The sequence below is a fragment of the Ranitomeya imitator genome, chromosome 2 (assembly GCF_032444005.1).
Source record: "Ranitomeya imitator isolate aRanImi1 chromosome 2, aRanImi1.pri, whole genome shotgun sequence".
NCBI lineage: Eukaryota > Metazoa > Chordata > Amphibia > Anura > Dendrobatidae > Ranitomeya > Ranitomeya imitator.
The window spans coordinates 296,988,974-297,007,354 of NC_091283.1; the positions used below are offsets into that span (position 1 = coordinate 296,988,974).

The following is an 18,381-nucleotide window of genomic DNA, read 5'->3' on the forward strand; positions in this document are numbered from 1 at the left end:
GCTCTATGTTTCTGTGAAGCACTTGTGGGTTTAAAGTGCTCACCACACAGCTAGATAAGTTCCTTAAACCCTTAGGCCGGCTTCACACTCAGCGTATGAAAATACGGTCCGTATATTACGGCCATAATACGCTGAAATGTCCCGAAAATAGTGGTCCGTAGCTCCTCCGTAGGCAGGGTGTGTCAGCGTTTTTTGCGCATGGCATCCTCCGTATGTAATCCGTATGGCATCCGTACTGCGTGGTTTTCTCGCAGGCATGCAAAACCAACATACCGCTATAGAAATGATCCATGTGTCCCAAAAAGAAAAAAAAATATATATATATATATATACTGTCTATATATATATATATATATATATATATATATATATATATATATATATATATATATATATATATATATATATATATATGTCATTAGACACATATATGTATATATATTAATATTTATTCCAGCGCTATACAGCTTGAAGGCCGGTAATTCAACTACCGGCTTTTTCTTTCTCCTTCTTAAAACCCGACATGATTTGAGACATGGTTTACATACAGTAAACCATGTCTTCTCTCCATTTTTTTTGCAGATTCCACACTACTAATGTCAGTAGTGTGTATCTGCAAAATTTGGCCGTTCTAGCTCTTAAAATAAAGGGTTAAATGGCGGAAAAAATTGGCGTGGGCTCCCGCGCAATTTTCTCCGCCAGAGTAGTAAAGCCAGTGACTGAGGGCAGATATTAATAGCCTGGAGAGGGTCCATGGTTATTGGCCCCCCCCTGGCTAAAAATATCTGCCCCCAGCCACCCCAGAAAAGGCACATCTGGAAGATGCGCCTATTCTGGCACTTGGCCACTCTCTTCCCATTCCCGTGTAGCGGTGGGATATGGGGTAATGAAGGGTTAATGCCACCTTGCTATTGTAAGGTGACATTAAGCCTAATTAATAATGGAGAGGCGTCAATTATGACACCTATCCATTATTAATCCAATTGAATGAAAGGGTTAAATAAAACACAAACACATTATTTAAAATTATTTTAATGAAATAAAAACAATGGTTGTTGGAGTATTTTATTCTACGCCCAATCCAATCACTGAAGACCCTCGTTCTGTGAAAGAAAAAACATAATAAACCAACAATATACTTACCCTCCGCAGATCTGTAACGTCCAACGATGTAAATCCTTCTGAAGGGGTTAAAACATTTTGCAGCAAGGAGCTTTGCTAATGCAGGCTGCTCCTCGCTGCAAAACCCCGGGAAATGAGTCTAAATATAGATCAATGAGCTATATTTAGCTTCATTTGCGGTGAGGCGCCCTCTGCTGGCTGTTTATAGATCGTGGGAACTTGCCTAGAAAGCCTGGGAGCTTTCTAGGAAATTTCCCACGATCTATGAACATCCAGCAGAGGGCGCCTCACCGCAAATGAAGCTAAATATAGCTCATTGATCTATATTTAGACTCATTTCCCGGGGTTTTGCAGCGAGGAGCAGCCTGCATTAGCAAAGCTCCTTGCTGCAAAATGTTTTAACCCCTTCAGAAGGATTTACATCGTTGGACGTTACAGATCTGCGGAGGGTAAGTATATTGTTGGTTTATTATGTTTTTTCTTTCACAGAACGAGGGTCTTCAGTGATTGGATTGGGCGTAGAATAAAATACTCCAACAACCATTGTTTTTATTTCATTAAAATAATTTTAAATAATGTGTTTGTGTTTTATTTAACCCTTTCATTCAATTGGATTAATAATGGATAGGTGTCATAATTGACGCCTCTCCATTATTAATTAGGCTTAATGTCACCTTACAATAGCAAGGTGGCATTAACCCTTCATTACCCCATATCCCACCGCTACACGGGAATGGGAAGAGAGTGGCCAAGTGCCAGAATAGGCGCATCTTCCAGATGTGCCTTTTCTGGGGTGGCTGGGGGCAGATATTTTTAGCCAGGGGGGGGCCAATAACCATGGACCCTCTCCAGGCTATTAATATCTGCCCTCAGTCACTGGCTTTACTACTCTGGCGGAGAAAATTGCGCGGGAGCCCACGCCAATTTTTTCCGCCATTTAACCCTTTATTTTAAGAGCTAGAACGGCCAAATTTTGCAGATACACACTACTGACATTAGTAGTGTGGAATCTGCAAAAAAAATGGAGAGAAGACATGGTTTACTGTATGTAAACCATGTCTCAAATCATGTCGGGTTTTAGGAAGGAGAAAGAAAAAGCCGGTAATTGAATTACCGGCTTTCAAGCTGTATAGCGCTGGAATAAATATTAATATATATACATATATGTGTCTCACTGACATATATATATATATATACCTATTCTATGTGTACACATTTATTCTACCTATTGGACTGTAAGCTGTCAGTGTGATTTTACTGTACACCGCACTGAATTACCGGCTTTTCTCTCTAACAGCGCTGCGTATTTCTCGCAAGTCACACTGCTTGTCCGTGTAAAATCCGTATTTTTCACACTTCCATAGACTTTCATTGGCGTATTTCTTGCGCAGTACGGTGACAAACGCAGCATGCTGCGATTTTGTACGGCCGTAGAAAGCCGTATAATACTGATCAGTAAAATACGGCAGATAGGAGCAGGGGCATAGAGAATAATTGTGCCGTATTTTTTGCGAGTTTTACGGACGTAGTTTCTGCGCTCTTACGTCCGTAAAACTCGCAAGTGTGAAGCCGGCCTTAGTGACAGAGCCAATTTGGTACTTAATGACCGAGCCAATTTTTACAATTCTGACCACTGTCACTTTATGAGGTTATAACTCTGGAAAGCTTCAACGGATCCCGCTGATTCTGAGATTGTTTTTTCGTGACATATTGTACTTCATGTTAGTGGTAACATTTCTTCGATATTACTTCGATTATTTATGAAAAAAAACGAAATATGGCGAAAATTCTTAACATTTTGCAATTTTCAAACTTTGTATTTTTATGCCCTTAAATCAGAGAGATATGTCACGAAAAATAGTTAATAAATAACATTTCCCACATGTCTACTTTACATCAGCACAATTTTGGAAACAAAATTTTTTTTTTTGTTAGGGAGTTATAAGGGTTAAACGTTGACCAGCAATTTCTCATTTTTACAACACCATTTTTTTTAGGGACCACATCACATTTGAAGTTAATTTGAGGGGTCTATATGATAGAAAATAACGAAGTGTGACACCATTCTAAAAACTACACCCCTCAAGGTTCTCAAAACCACATTCAAGAAGTTTATTAACCCTTTACGTGCTTCACAGGAACTGAAACAATGTGGAAGGAAAAAATGAACATTTAACTTTTTTTGCAAACATTTTAATTCAGAACCATTTTTTTATTTTCACATGTGTAAAAACAGAAATGTAACCATAAATTTTGTTATGCAATTTCTCCTGAATACGCCAATACCCCATATGTGGGGGTAAACCACTTTTTTTGGCGCACCGCAGAACTTGGAAGTGAAGGAGCGCCGTTTGACTTTTTCAATGCAGAATTGGCTGGAATTGAGATCGGACGCCATGTCACGTTTAGAGAGCCCCTGATGTGCCTAAACAGTGGAAACTCCTCACAAGTGACACCATTTTGGAAACTAGACCCCTTAAGGAACTTATCTAAATGTGTGCTGAGCACTTTGAACCCCCAAGTGCTTCACAGAAGTTTATAACGTAGAGCCGTGAAAATAAAAAATTGCATTTGTTTACACAAAAATGATCTTTTCGCCCACAAATTCTTATTTTCACAAGGGTAACAGGAGAAATTAGACCACAAAAGTTGATGTGCGATTTCTCCTGAATACGTCGATACCCCATATGTGAGGGTAAACCACTGTTTGGGCGCACCGCAGAGCTTGGAAGAGAAGGAGTGCCGTTTTAGTTTTTCAATGTAGAATTGGCTGGAATTGAGATTGGACGCCATGCCGCGTTTGGAGAGCCCCTGATGTGCCTAAACAGTGGAAACCCCCCACACGTGACCCCATTTTGGAAACTAGACCCCCCATGGAACTTATCTAGATGTATGGTGAGAACTATGAATGCCCAAGTGCTTCACAGAAGTTTATAATGCAGAGTCGTGAAAATAAAAAATATATTTTTTTTCCACAAAAAAGATTTTTTAGCCCCCAAGTTTTTATTTTCACAAGGTAACAGGAGAAATTGGACCCCAAAAGTTGTTGTCCAATTTATCCCGAGTACGCTAATGCCCCACATGTGGGGGTAAACCACTGTTTGGGCGCACAGCAGAGCTCGGAAGGGAAGGAGCGCCGTTTTGGAATGCAGACTTTGATAGAATGGTCTGTGGGCATTATGTTGCGTTTACAGAGCCCTGGTGTACCTAAACAGTAGTAACCCCCCACAAGTGACCCAATTTTGGAAAGTAGACCCCCCAAGGAACTTATATAGATGTGTGGTGAGAACTTTGAATGCCCAAGTGCTTCACAGAAGTTTATAATGCACAGTCGTGAAAATAAAAAATATTTTTTTTTTCCACAAAAAAGATTTTGTATCCCCCACGTTTTTATTTTCACAAGGGTAACAGGAGAAATTGGACCCCAAAAGTTGTTGTCCAATTTATCCCGAGTACGCTGATGCCCCATATGTGGGGGTAACCCACTGTTTGAGCACACGGCAGAGCTCAGAAGGGAGGGAGCACCATTTGACTTTTTGAGCGCAAAATTGGCTGTCGTGTTTGGAGACCCCCTGATGTACCTAAACAGTGGAAACCCCCCAATTCTAGCTCCAACCCTAACCCCAACACACCCCTAACCCTAATCCCAACCCGATCCATAATCCTAATCACTAACCCTAACGATAATCACAACCCTTACCCCAAAACAACCCTAATGTCAACCCTAACCATAACCCTAATCAAAACCCTAAATCCAACACACCCCTAATCCTAATCTCAACCCTAACCTCAAACCATACACCCCCAATCACAACCCTAACCTTAACCCTAATCCCAAACCTAACCCTAATCCCAAGCGTAACCCTAATGCCAACCCTAACCCTAATACCAACCCTAATCCAAACCCTAACCCTAATCCCAACTCTAACCCTAACTTTAGCCGCAACACTAGCCCTAACTTTAGCCCCAAACCTAGCCCTAACTCTAACCCTAAATTTAGCCCCAACCCTAACCCTAGCCCTAACTTTAGCTCCAACCCTAACCCTAGCTCTAACTTTAGCCCCAACCCTAACCCTAGCCCTAAGGCTACTTTCACACTTGCGTCGTTTGGCATCCATCGCAATCCGTCGTTTTGGACAAAAAATGGATCCTGCAAATGTGCCCGCAGGATGCGTTTTTTGCCCATAGACTTGTATTGCCGACGGATCGGGACGGATGGCCACACGTCGCGTCCGTCGTGCACTGGATCAGTTGTGTTTTGGCGGACCGTTGGCACAAAAAACGTTCAATGTAACGTTTTTTTGTACGTCGCGTCCGCCATTTCTGACCGCGCATGCGTGGCCGTAACTCCGCCCCCTCCTCCCCAGGACATAGATTGGGCAGCGGATGCGTTGAAAAACTACATCCGCTGCCCACGTTGTGCACAATTTTCACAACGTGCGTCGGTATGTCGGGCCGACGCATTGCGACGGCCCCGTACCGATGTAAGTGTGAAAGAAGCCTAACCATAAATTTAGCCCCAACCCTAACCCTAAATTTAGCCCCAACCCTAACCCTAAATTTAGCCCCAACCCTAACCCTAAATTTAGCCCCAACCCTAACCCTAGCCCTAACCCAAGCCCTAACCCTAGCCCTAACCCTAACCCTAGGCCTAACCCTAATTTTAGCCCCAACTGCTCTTCTCCTGCCGGCCGGCAGATGGCGACAGATGGGCCCGCCATTTTCTTTTGCCAAGAAGATGCTGGCGGCCAGGAGGAGCAGCAGGAGGACCCAGGGACACCAGTGAGTATGATAGGGTCCCCGAATCCCCCTATTTCTCTGTCCTCTGTTTTGCGATCACATCAGAGGACAGAGAATTACACATTGCTTTTTTTTTTTTCTTGCGGTCGCCGGTAAACAGTTAATTACTGGCGATCGCAAAACAGGGATCATGTTCTTTGGGGTCTCGGCTGCCCCCGTGTTATGAAAGGCAATTCAGTATCACAATGGACATGGAGGTCAGAGCACATACAGTGATCTGACAATAACCCAAAATAATAGAACGAGCTCTGAGACATGGGAACTCTGCAGACCGCAATCCCTAATCCTCTCCAAACACAACTAGAGGCAGCCGTGGATTGCGCCTAACGCTACCTATGCAACTCGGCACAGCCTGAGAAACTAACTAGCCTGAAGATAGAAAAAATAAGTCTACCTTGCCTCAGAGAAATACCCCAAAGGAAAAGGCAGCCCCCCACATATAATGACTGTGAGTAAGATGAAAAGACAAACGTAGGGATGAAATAGATTCAGCAAAGTGAGGCCCGATATTCTAGACAGAACGAGGATAGGAAAGATAACTTTGCGGTCTACACAAAACCCTAAAGAAAACCACGCAAAGGGGCAAAAAGACCCTCCGTACCGAACTAACGGCACGGAGGTACACCCTTTGCGTCCCAGAGCTTCCAGCAAAACAAATAGACAAGCTGGACAGAAAAAATAGCAACAAATAGCAAAGAAGCACTTAGCTATGCAGAGCAGCAGGCCACAGGAATGATCCAGAGAAACACAAGTCCAACACTGGAACATTGACAGGAAGCATGAATCAAAGCATTAGGTGGGGTTAAGTAGAGAAGCACCTAACGACCTCACCAGATCACCTGAGGGAGGAAACCCAGAAGCAGCAGTACCAGTTTCCTCCACAAACGGAAGCTCCCAGAGAGAATCAGCCGAAGTACCACTTGTGACCACAGGAGGGAGCTCTGCCACAGAATTCACAACAGTACCCCCCCCCTTGAGGAGGGGTCACCGAACCCTCACCAGAGCCCCCAGGCCGACCAGGATGAGCCACATGAAAGGCACGAACAAGATCGGGAGCATGGACATCAGAGGCAAAAACCCAGGAATTATCCTCCTGAGCATAACCCTTCCATTTAACCAGATACTGGAGTTTCCGTCTTGAAACACGAGAATCCAAAATCTTCTCCACAATATACTCCAATTCCCCCTCCACCAAAACCGGGGCAGGAGGGTCAACAGATGGAACCATAGGTGCCACGTATCTCCGCAACAATGACCTATGGAAGACGTTATGTATGAAAAAAGAATCTGGGAGGGTCAGACGAAAAGACACAGGATTAATAACCTCAGAAATCCTATAAGGACCAATGAAACGAGGTTTAAACTTCGGAGAGGAAACCTTCATAGGAATATGACGAGAAGATAACCAAACCAGATCCCCAACACGAAGTCGGGGACCCACACGGCGTCTGCGATTAGCGAAACGTTGAGCCTTCTCCTGGGACAAGGTCAAATTGTCCACTACATGAGTCCAAATCTGCTGCAACCTGTCCACCACAGTATCCACACCAGGACAGTCCGAAGACTCAACCTGTCCTGAAGAGAAACGAGGATGGAACCCAGAATTGCAGAAAAATGGCGAAACCAAGGTAGCCGAGCTGGCCCGATTATTAAGGGCGAACTCAGCCAAAGGCAAAAAGGACACCCAGTCATCCTGATCGGCAGAAACAAAGCATCTCAGATAGGTTTCCAAGGTCTGATTGGTTTGTTCGGTCTGGCCATTAGTCTGAGGATGGAAAGCCGAGGAAAAAGACAAGTCAATGCACATCCTACCACAAAAGGCTCGCCAAAACCTCGAAACAAACTGGGAACCTCTGTCAGAAACGATATTCTCTGGAATGCCATGCAAACGAACCACATGCTGGAAGAACAATGGCACCAAATCAGAGGAGGAAGGCAACTTGGACAAGGGTACCAGATGGACCATCTTAGAAAAGCGATCACAGACCACCCAAATGACTGACATCTTCTGAGAGACGGGAAGATCCGAAATAAAATCCATAGAGATATGTGTCCAAGGTCTCTTTGGGACTGGCAAGGGCAAAAGCAACCCACTGGCACGAGAACAGCATGGCTTAGCCCGAGCACAAATCCCACAGGACTGCACAAAAGAACGCACATCCCGCGACATAGACGGCCACCAAAAGGATCTAGCCACTAACTCTCTGGTACCAAAGATTCCAGGATGACCAGCCAACACCGAACAATGAACCTCAGAGATCACTTTATTTGTCCACCTATCCGGGACAAACAGTTTCTCCGCTGGACAACGATCAGGTTTATTAGCCTGAAATTTTTGCAGCACCCGCCGCAAATCAGGGGAGATGGCAGACACAATTACTCCTTCCTTGAGGATACCCGCCGGCTCAGATAAACCCGGAGAGTCGGGCACAAAACTCCTAGACAGAGCATCCGCCTTCACATTTTTAGAGCCCGGAAGGTACGAAATCACAAAGTCAAAACGGGCGAAAAACAGCGACCAACGAGCCTGTCTAGGATTCAAACGCTTAGCAGACTCGAGATAAGTCAGGTTCTTATGATCAGTCAATACCACCACGCGATGCTTAGCTCCTTCAAGCCAATGACGCCACTCCTCGAATGCCCACTTCATGGCCAGCAACTCTCGGTTGCCCACATCATAATTCCGCTCAGCAGGCGAAAACTTCCTGGAAAAAAAAGCGCATGGTTTCATCACTGAACAATCAGAACCTCTCTGCGACAAAACAGCCCCTGCTCCAATCTCAGAAGCATCAACCTCGACCTGGAACGGAAGAGAAACATCAGGTTGACACAACACAGGGGCAGAAGAAAAACGACGCTTCAACTCTTGAAAAGCTTTCACAGCAGCAGAAGACCAATTGACCAAATCAGCACCCTTCTTGGTCAAATCGGTCAATGGTTTGGCAATACTAGAAAAATTGCAGATGAAGCGACGATAAAAATTAGCAAAGCCCAGGAACTTTTGCAGACTTTTCAGAGATGTCGGCTGAGTCCAATCATGGATGGCTTGGACCTTAACAGGATCCATCTCGATAGTAGAAGGGGAAAAGATGAACCCCAAAAATGAAACCTTCTGCACACCAAAGAGACACCTTGATCCCTTCACAAACAAAGAGTTGGCACGCAGGACCTGAAAAACCGTTCTGACCTGTTTCACATGAGACTCCCAATCATCCGAGAAGATCAAAATGTCATCCAAGTACACAATCAGGAATTTATCCAGGTACTCTCGGAAGATGTCATGCATAAAGGACTGAAACACTGATGGAGCATTGGCAAGTCCGAATGGCATCACTAGATACTCAAAATGACCCTCGGGCGTATTAAATGCAGTTTTCCATTCATCGCCTCGCCTGATTCTCACCAGATTATACGCACCACGAAGATCAATCTTGGTGAACCAACTAGCCCCCTTAATCCGAGCAAACAAATCAGATAACAAAGGCAAGGGGTACTGAAATTTAACAGTGATCTTATTAAGAAGGCGATAATCTATACAAGGTCTCAGCGAACCATCCTTTTTGGCTACAAAAAAGAACCCTGCTCCTAATGGCGACGATGACGGGCGAATATGCCCCTTCTCCAGGGATTCCTTCACATAACTGCGCATAGCGGTGTGCTCAGGCACGGATAAATTAAACAGTCGACCTTTTGGGAATTTACCACCATGACATCCTTAAGGGCTTCAGAGAGACCCTTTCTGAACATAGCTGCCAGCGCAGATTCATTCCATTGAGTGAGCACTGACCATTTTCTAAATTTCTGGCAATATACCTCTATCTCATCCTGACCCTGACAAAGAGCCAGCAAATTCTTTTCTGCCTGATCCACTGAATTAGGCTCATCGTACAGCAATCCGAGCGCCAGGAAAAACGCATTGATATTACTCAATGCAGGATCTCCTGGCGCAAGAGAAAATGCCCAGTCCTGAGGGTCGCCGCGCAAAAAAGAAATAATAATCAAAACCTGTTGAACTGGATCACCAGAGGAACGAGGTTTCAAGGCCAGAAATAACTTACAATTACGGTATATACTCGAGTATAAGCCGAGATTTTCAGCCCAAATTTTTGGGCTGAAAGTGCCCCCCTCGGCTTATACTCGAGTCACGGTAGCGGTGGGGTCGGCAGGTGAGGGGGAGAGGGCGCTGAGGTATACTTACCTAGTCCCAGCGATCCTCGCGCTGTCCCTGCCGTCCCACGGGCTTCGGCGCTGCAGCTTCTTCCTCTCTTCAGCGGTCACGTGGGACCGCTCATTACAGAAATGAATAAGCGGCTCCACCTCCCATAGGGGCGGAGCCGCCTATTCATTTCTCTAATCAGCGGTGCCGGTGACCGCTGATAGAGAAAGAATCTGCGGCACCGAAGACAGCTGTGACAGGCGGGGACAGCGCGAGGATCGCCAGGACTAGGTGAGTATGTTATATTCACCTGTCCACGTTCCAGCCGCCGGGCGCCGATCCATCTTCCCGGCGTCTATCTGCGCTCTGACTGTTCAGGTCAGAGGGCGCGATGACGCACTAGTGTGCGCGGCGCCCTCTGCCTGATCAGTCAGTGCAGAGAGACGCCGGGACCGGACGCTAGGAGCTGCAAGTAGCGAGGTGAGTATGGCTTTTTTTTTTTTTATTGCAGCAGCAGCGGCCATCGCACAGATTTATGTGGAGCATCTATGGGCCAATATGAACGCTGCAGAGCACAGTATGGGGGACAGCTATAAGGCAATAAAAACAGTGAGAAGCGCAGTATGGGGCACAGCTATAAGGCAATAAAAACAGTGCAGAGCACAGTATGGGGCACAGCTATGGGCCACTATGAACAGTGCAGAGCACAGTATGGGGCACAGCTATAAGGCAATAAAAACAGTGCAGAGCACAGTATGGGGCACAGCTATAAGGCAATAAAAACAGTGCAGAGCACAGTATGGGGCACAGCTATGGGCCACTATGAACAGTGCAGAGCACAGTATGGGGCACAGCTATAAGGCAATAAAAACAGTGCAGAGCACAGTATGGGGCACAGCTATGGGCCACTATGAACAGTGCAGAGCACAGTATGGGGCACAGCTATAAGGCAATAAAAACAGTGCAGAGCACTGTATGGGGCACAGCTGTAAGGCAATATGAACAGTGCAGAGCACTGTATGGGGCACAGCTGTAAGGCAATATGAACAGTGCAGAGCACTGTATGGGGCACAGCTGTAAGGCAATATGAACGGTGCAGAGCACTGTATGGGGCACAGCTGTAAGGCAATATGAACAGTGCAGAGCACTGTATGGGGCACAGCTGTAAGGCAATATGAACAGTGCAGAGCACTATATGGGGCACAGCTATAAGGCAATATGAACAGTGCAGAGCACTGTATGGGGCACAGCTGTAAGGCAATATGAACAGTGCAGAGCACTGTATGGGGCACAGCTGTAAGGCAATATGAACAGTGCAGAGCACTGTATGGGGCACAGCTGTAAGGCAATATGAACAGTGCAGAGCACTGTATGGGGCACAGCTGTAAGGCAATATGAACGGTGCAGAGCACTGTATGGGGCACTGCTATAAGGCAATATGAACGGTGCAGAGCACTGTATGGGGCACAGCTGTAAGGCAATATGAACCGTGCAGAGCACTGTATGGGGCACAGCTGTAAGGCAATATGAACAGTGCAGAGCACTGTATGGGGCACAGCTGTAAGGCAATATGAACAGTGCAGAGCACTGTATGGGGCACTGCTATAAGGCAATATTAACGGTGCAGAGCACTGTATGGGGCACAGCTGTAAGGCAATATGAACGGTGCAGAGCACTATATGGGGCACAGCTGTAAGGCAATATGAACGGTGCAGAGCACTGTATGGGGCACAGCTATAAGGCAATATGAACGGTGCAGAGCACTGTATGGGGCACAGCTATAAGGCAATATGAACAGTGCAGAGCACTATATGGCAGAGCTATGGGGCAATATGAATGGTGCAGAGCACTATATGGGGCACAGCTATGGGGCAATATGAATGGTGCAGAGCACTATATGGCACAGCTATGGGGAAATATGAACAGTGCAGAGCACTATATGGCACAGCTATGGGGAAATATGAACAGTGCAGAGCACTATATGGCACAGCTATGGGGCAATAATGAACTGTATGGGGCATTATATGTGGCACATTTTTATATTGAGCATCTTATGGGCCCATTATGAACTTTATGGAGCATTACGTGGTCTGTGGTCTTGGATATACAGTATTTTGAGAATTTAATCGCTATAGTATGGGTTTTTTTTAACGTTTTTTTTTATCCCGTTAGAAATGGATCCCAATACTTCTGATCCTGGAACAAAACAAAAACGCAGGTCATACGAAGCTGGTTTCAAACTTAAGGTTGTGTCAAGAGCAGAAGAAAGCAATAACAGTATAGCAAGTAGGGAATTTTGTGTTAACGAAAAACAAGTGAGAGAGTGGCGGAAAATGAAAGCTGACTTGGTAAAGATTCCAAAGGCAAAAAAAGCTCGACGTGGTTTGAAGACGTCATATGAGGCTCTAGAGACTGAGTTGCATAAATGGGTTATGGAGTGTCGTCAAAATGGTTACTGCATAACACGCATGGGAATTCGCTTACGTGCTCTTCAAATGGCTAAAGAAGACAAATTGAAAGCACCAGGCATTGAAAATTTTGTTGCATCAGCAGGATGGTGTACCCGCTTCATGAGTAGATTTGGCCTATGTTTGCGGCAAAGAACAAAGATTTCACAGAAGTTGCCAAAAGACCTTGATGAAAAAGTGATGTCATTCCATTCATTCATCATAAAACAAAGAAGGATCCATAACTATGACCTGGGAGATATTGGAAATATGGATGAAACACCTATGACTTTTGATCTTCCAAGCAATAGAACTGTCGCAAATATGGGAGATAAAACTATTTTACTCAGAACCACAGGAAATGAAAAAAACCACTTCACAGTCGTTCTTTCATGTTTGGCTAATGGAACTAAGCTGCTGCCTGTCATTATTTTTAAAAGAAAGACCTTGCCTAAAAAGGTCAAATTTCCACCACGAATTACAGTGCGCGCGCATGTTAAAGGCTGGATGGATGAAGATGGAACAAAAAAATGGCTGGAAGAAATTTGGAATGGAGGAGCAACCTTAAAGAAAAAACCATCATTACTAGTCTGGGATATGTTCAGAGCACACACATCTGATGACATAAAAAAACTGGCAAAGTCTTCTCAAGTTACTTTGGCGGTTATTCCAGGTGGACTTACATCTGTATTGCAGCCCCTAGATGTGTGTTTAAAGGGAACCTGTCACCTGAATTTGGCGGGACTGGTTTTGGGTCATATGGGCGGAGTTATCGGGTGTTTGATTCACCCTTTCCTTACCTGCTGGCTGCATGCTGGCTGCAATATTGGATTGAAGTTCATTCTCTGTCCTCCGTAGTACATGCCTGCACAAGGCAAGATTGCTTTGCGCAGGCGTGTACTATGGAGGACAGAGAATGAACTTCAATCCAATATTGCAGCCAGCATGCAGCCAGCGGGTAAAGAAAGGGTGAATCAAACACCCGAAAACTCCGCCCATATGACCCAAAACCAGTACCGCCAAATTCAGGTGACAGAGTCCCTTTAAATAAACCTTTCAAAGACCGTGTGCGAAGGATGTGGCATGAATGGATGTCATCTGGTCAAGCCCGACTGACAAAACTTGGAAATCTGATGAAGCCGGACATAGAATTAATAGCAAAGTGGGTTCGTGATGCATGGGAAGAGATTCCAGAGGACATGGTGCAACGGGCCTTCAAGAAGTGTGGCATTAGTAACGCTATGGATGGCAGTGAAGACAACGCTTTGTATGAGAATGACAGCAGTGACAGTGATGACAAACTCAGTGATGATGACAACGTCTATGCTGATAACCTCTTACCAGCTGAATTTGAGGCTCTGTTTGGAGATACAGATGATGAATCCAGTGAATTTGAAGGATTTTAACTTGTGCTTAGCTTGGTTGCTGAATGATCTATGGTTTTTGTACTTTTAAAGTTATTGTTGTTACCGTATTGTTTTTGTTGACCCTTTTTCCACTTACAGTGCTAATTTAATGTTTTCTTCTAAATAAATATTCAAAAAAACACTTAACCTACTGATGTCTCAATTAATTTTACTTTTATTGGTATCTATTTTTATTTTTGAAATTCACTGGTAGCTGCTGCATTTCCACCCTAGGCTTATACTCGAGTCAATAAGTTTTCCCAGTTTTTTGTGGCAAAATTAGGGGGGTCGGCTTATACTCGGGTCGGCTTATACTCGAGTATATACGGTATTTTGGAAACTCAGAAACTTAGTTCTATCTCCAAAAAACAAATCAGGAATAGGAATTCTTGGTTCTAACATAGATTTCTGATCAATAGTGTCTTGAATCTTTTGTACTCTTGCCGAGAGCTGATCCACAAATGAAGACAGACTTCTAATGTCCATCGCTACACCTGTGTACTGAACCACCCAAATGTCTAGGGGAAAAAAAAGACAAAAGAAAAAAAAAATGGTCTCAGAACTTCTTTTTTCCCTCTATTGAGAATCATTAGTACTTTTGGCTTCCTGTACTGTTATGAAAGGCAATTCAGTATCACAATGGACTTGGAGGTCAGAGCAAATACAGTGATCTGACAATAACCCAAAATAATAGAACGAGCTCTGAGACGTGGGAACTCTGCAGACCGCAATCCCTAATCCTCTCCAAACACAACTAGAGGCAGCCGTGGATTGCGCCTAACGCTACCTATGCAACTCGGCACAGCCTGAGAAACTAACTAGCCTGAAGATAGAAAAATAAGCCTACTTTGCCTCAGAGAAATACCCCAAAGGAAAAGGCAGCCCCCCACATATAATGACTGTGAGTAAGATGAAAAGACAAACGTAGGGATGAAATAGATTCAGCAAAGTGAGGCCCGATATTCTAGACAGAACGAGGATAGGAAAGATAACTTTGCGGTCTACACAAAACCCTAAAGAAAACCACGCAAAGGGGCAAAAAGACCCTCCGTACCGAACTAACGGCACGGAGGTACACCCTTTGCGTCCCAGAGCTTCCAGCAAAACAAATAGACAAGCTGGACAGAAAAAATAGCAACAAATAGCAAAGAAGCACTTAGCTATGCAGAGCAGCAGGCCACAGGAATGATCCAGAGAAACACAAGTCCAACACTGGAACATTGACAGGAAGCATGAATCAAAGCATTAAGGGGTTAAGTAGAGAAGCACCTAACGACCTCACCAGATCACCTGAGGGAGGAAACCCAGAAGCAGCAGTACCAGTTTCCTCCACAAACGGAAGCTCCCAGAGAGAATCAGCCGAAGTACCACTTGTGACCACAGGAGGGAGCTCTGCCACAGAATTCACAACACCCCCGGCAGCCGAGACCCCAAAGACTCTCCCGATGCTGGCCGGCGGGCGCACTGCGCATGCGTCCGCCATTTTGAAGATGGCGGCGCCCATCGGGAGCCACGAGGAGCACCGGGGGAAACAGGTAAGTATTGGGGGGCTACCTCGGTCCTCTGATGTGCGATCACATCGGAGGACAGATAAATTAAAAAGAAATCACTTTTTTTTTGCGATCGCCGGTAAACGGTTAATTACCGGCGATCACATGTTCTCTGGGGTCACGGCTACCCCCGGCAGCCGAGACCCCGGAGAAAATCCGACTCTGGGGGGCGCTATTTACTTTTTCCACAGCGCCGTTAATGAACGGCGCTGTGGTTTAAGTACCCTTAGCGGCCGCCGTTAAAAGGCGTATCGGCGATCATTAAGGGGTTAATGTTGTCAATCATAAAAGCAAAGTTTGGCCAGAAAGACTGGACCTGGTCTTGTAGGGACCATATGAGCACATTCAGCAGCACAGAAGGGAGAGAAGGTAGATTCATCCATTAAGATATCAGGATTCTAGGCAGCCAACTGCTTAATTACCCTGAGCTTTCTCTTACAGGCCCATAATACTTTTCTTCAAGTGATTTTCTAACTTGTCAGCACATTCTACGTACGCTGTCATTTGGCTTTGTAGTTTACTGATCTGAGCAGGTAACGATCTGCGCCTCCTGATCCCAGGGGGTAGGTGGATCCTCCAGGTGGTAAGTTTTATAGAAAAAGACTTTCAATGACCAAAGTCATTAGAACAGTTTTGGGAGGAGGAGAATGTTGTGGTCTTGAGGCCAAACAGTGATCACACGATAAAGCAGCCACAGCCGGTGACTGAGAAGAATCTGTGACTTCTCTGCATTTAGTGGTTACTACTCACCTGGGTAGTCATATGTAGGAATCTCCTCTTTACACCGTTCATCACCTCTCACATATGTCTCTGTAGTATTAATATGGGTCAGATCTTCACCCTGAAACAAATATTGTAAAAGTCACAGACAGATGGAGAAGTCACATCTATGACCAGCTCTAATCCTGCCATCTCCACCGTTCTCATTACACAAGTATAAAACATATAATACTGGTGGATAAAGCAACACTGAACACAAGACCTTCACAGCCGTCTACACATCATAGGGGAGATCTCATGACACCTTCTCTCCATCTACCTGATGATCCTGAGGAACATTGGGATCTCCTTGTTTACAGTCCTGTGGAAGAAGAGGACGGGGACATCTCCCTGGTGTTGTCCTCTTACTGGATAGATCTGGAGGAAACACATACAGGAACTGAATTCATTCTTCACAGATAATTATAGGCCGTGTGTATTTAGTCCTATTACCTGGTGATGTGAGGGGCTGGGGAATCTCCATCATGACATCCTTGTACAGATCTTTGTGTCCTTCTAAATACTCCCACTCCTCCATGGAGAAATAGACGGCGACATCCTGACTCCTTATAGGAACCTGATACATACAATGGACACCGTCATCTCCCCGATCGATCCATAGCGTTACTGTATAATGTCCCAACATTCCCAGCAGTGTCACCTCTCCAGTCAGCAGCTCAATCATCTTGTAGGTGAATTCTAGGATCTTCTGGTCATTGATGTCTTTATGTATCAGGGGGTGAGGTGGAGGCCCTGTGATTGGGCTCAGGGGTCTTCCCCATCCCTCTGAAAAAGGGTCCTGACAGCACTCACTAGAGGCCTTCTTCACTACTGTGTAATCCTGTTTATGGACAGACACATTAATAAATCTCACTACAAACATTTCCAGAGTTCTCACCTCTCCAGTTCTGTCCATCTTTTATTCCCATAGATAAGAATGATGTAATGTGACGTCATCAGAATCTCTCACCTCTCCAGTAAGCCGGAAGAGGATCTCTAGGGTGAGGTGTAATATCCTCTCCGCCATCTTGTCTCTGTCCATATCCATCTGTAATGAGTAAATCAGGAAAATGTTCTTATGTAGAAGATCTTCACTGAGAGGATCCGATATTGTAGAGACCTGAATGAGAAGAAGATGAGCCAATGTAACATCATAACAATCCTGTGTAATAATACAATTACTGGAGATAATAAGGGAAACATAGGAGATTTATTATTTTACGGTATTTAATTTTCTTCTTTACATCTAGTAATAAAACCTACAGCTCTGGCAAAAATTAAGTAACCACTGCAAAATGTTCAGTTTCTCGGATTTTTCTCTTTATAGGTATATTTTTTAGATAAATGTAAATTGCTCTTTTATTCTATAAACTATTGTCAACATGTCTCCGAAGTTCCAAGCAGTAAATTTTGTATTTATTTTCTGAAAATGAGAAATGGTCAAAATAACAAAAAAATGCATTGCTTGCAGACCAAATAATGCAAAAAAAACAAGTTCATAATCATTTAGAAACAACAATGTTAATGATTTAACTCGGGAAGAGTTCAGCAATCAATATTTTGTGGAATAACCATGATTTTTATTCACAGTTTTCCTGCGTCTTGGCATGTTTTTCACACTGCTTTTGGGTGACCTTACGCCACCTCCTGGTACAAACATTTAAGCAGTTCTTCTTTGTTTGATTGCTTGTAACTATCCATCTTCCTCTTCATTACATTCCAAGGTTTTTAATAGGGTTCAGGTCTGGAGATTGGGCTGGCCATGACAGGGATTTGATGTGGTGTTCCTTCATCCACACCTTCATTGACCTAGCTGTGTGGCATGGTGCGTTGTTCTGCTGGAAATAACAGTCCTCAGAGCTGGGGAACATTGCCTGAGCAGAAGGAATTAACTGTTTTTCCAGGATAACCTTGCATGTGGCTTGATTCATACGTCCTACGCAAAGATTAACCTGCCCAATTCCAGTCTTGCTGAAGCATCCCCAAATCATTACCGATCCTCCACCAAATTTCACATTGGATGCAAGACACTGTGGCTTGTGTGCCTCTCCAGGTCTCCGTCTAACCATTAGACGACCAGGTGTTGGTCTGGGGATGCCTCAGCAAGGCTGGAATTGGGCAGGTTCATCTTTGCGAAGGAT

General features: G+C 44.7%; 1 protein-coding gene across 1 annotated transcript in view; it reads right to left on the minus strand.

The window, feature by feature from the left end:
• LOC138663318 (oocyte zinc finger protein XlCOF22-like) overlaps positions 1–18,381 on the minus strand; it is a 108,643-nt gene that overhangs the window by 19,702 nt on the left and 70,560 nt on the right. The window contains exons 2-6 of the mRNA XM_069749494.1: positions 17,211–17,360; positions 16,902–17,081; positions 16,694–16,817; positions 16,521–16,618; positions 16,232–16,322 (exon numbers count right to left, since the gene is read on the minus strand). Of these exons, the coding sequence (XP_069605595.1) occupies positions 16,232–16,322; positions 16,521–16,618; positions 16,694–16,817; positions 16,902–17,081; positions 17,211–17,288 (571 nt within the window). The 5' untranslated portion in view covers positions 17,289–17,360. The remainder of the gene's footprint in view (positions 1–16,231; positions 16,323–16,520; positions 16,619–16,693; positions 16,818–16,901; positions 17,082–17,210; positions 17,361–18,381) is intronic.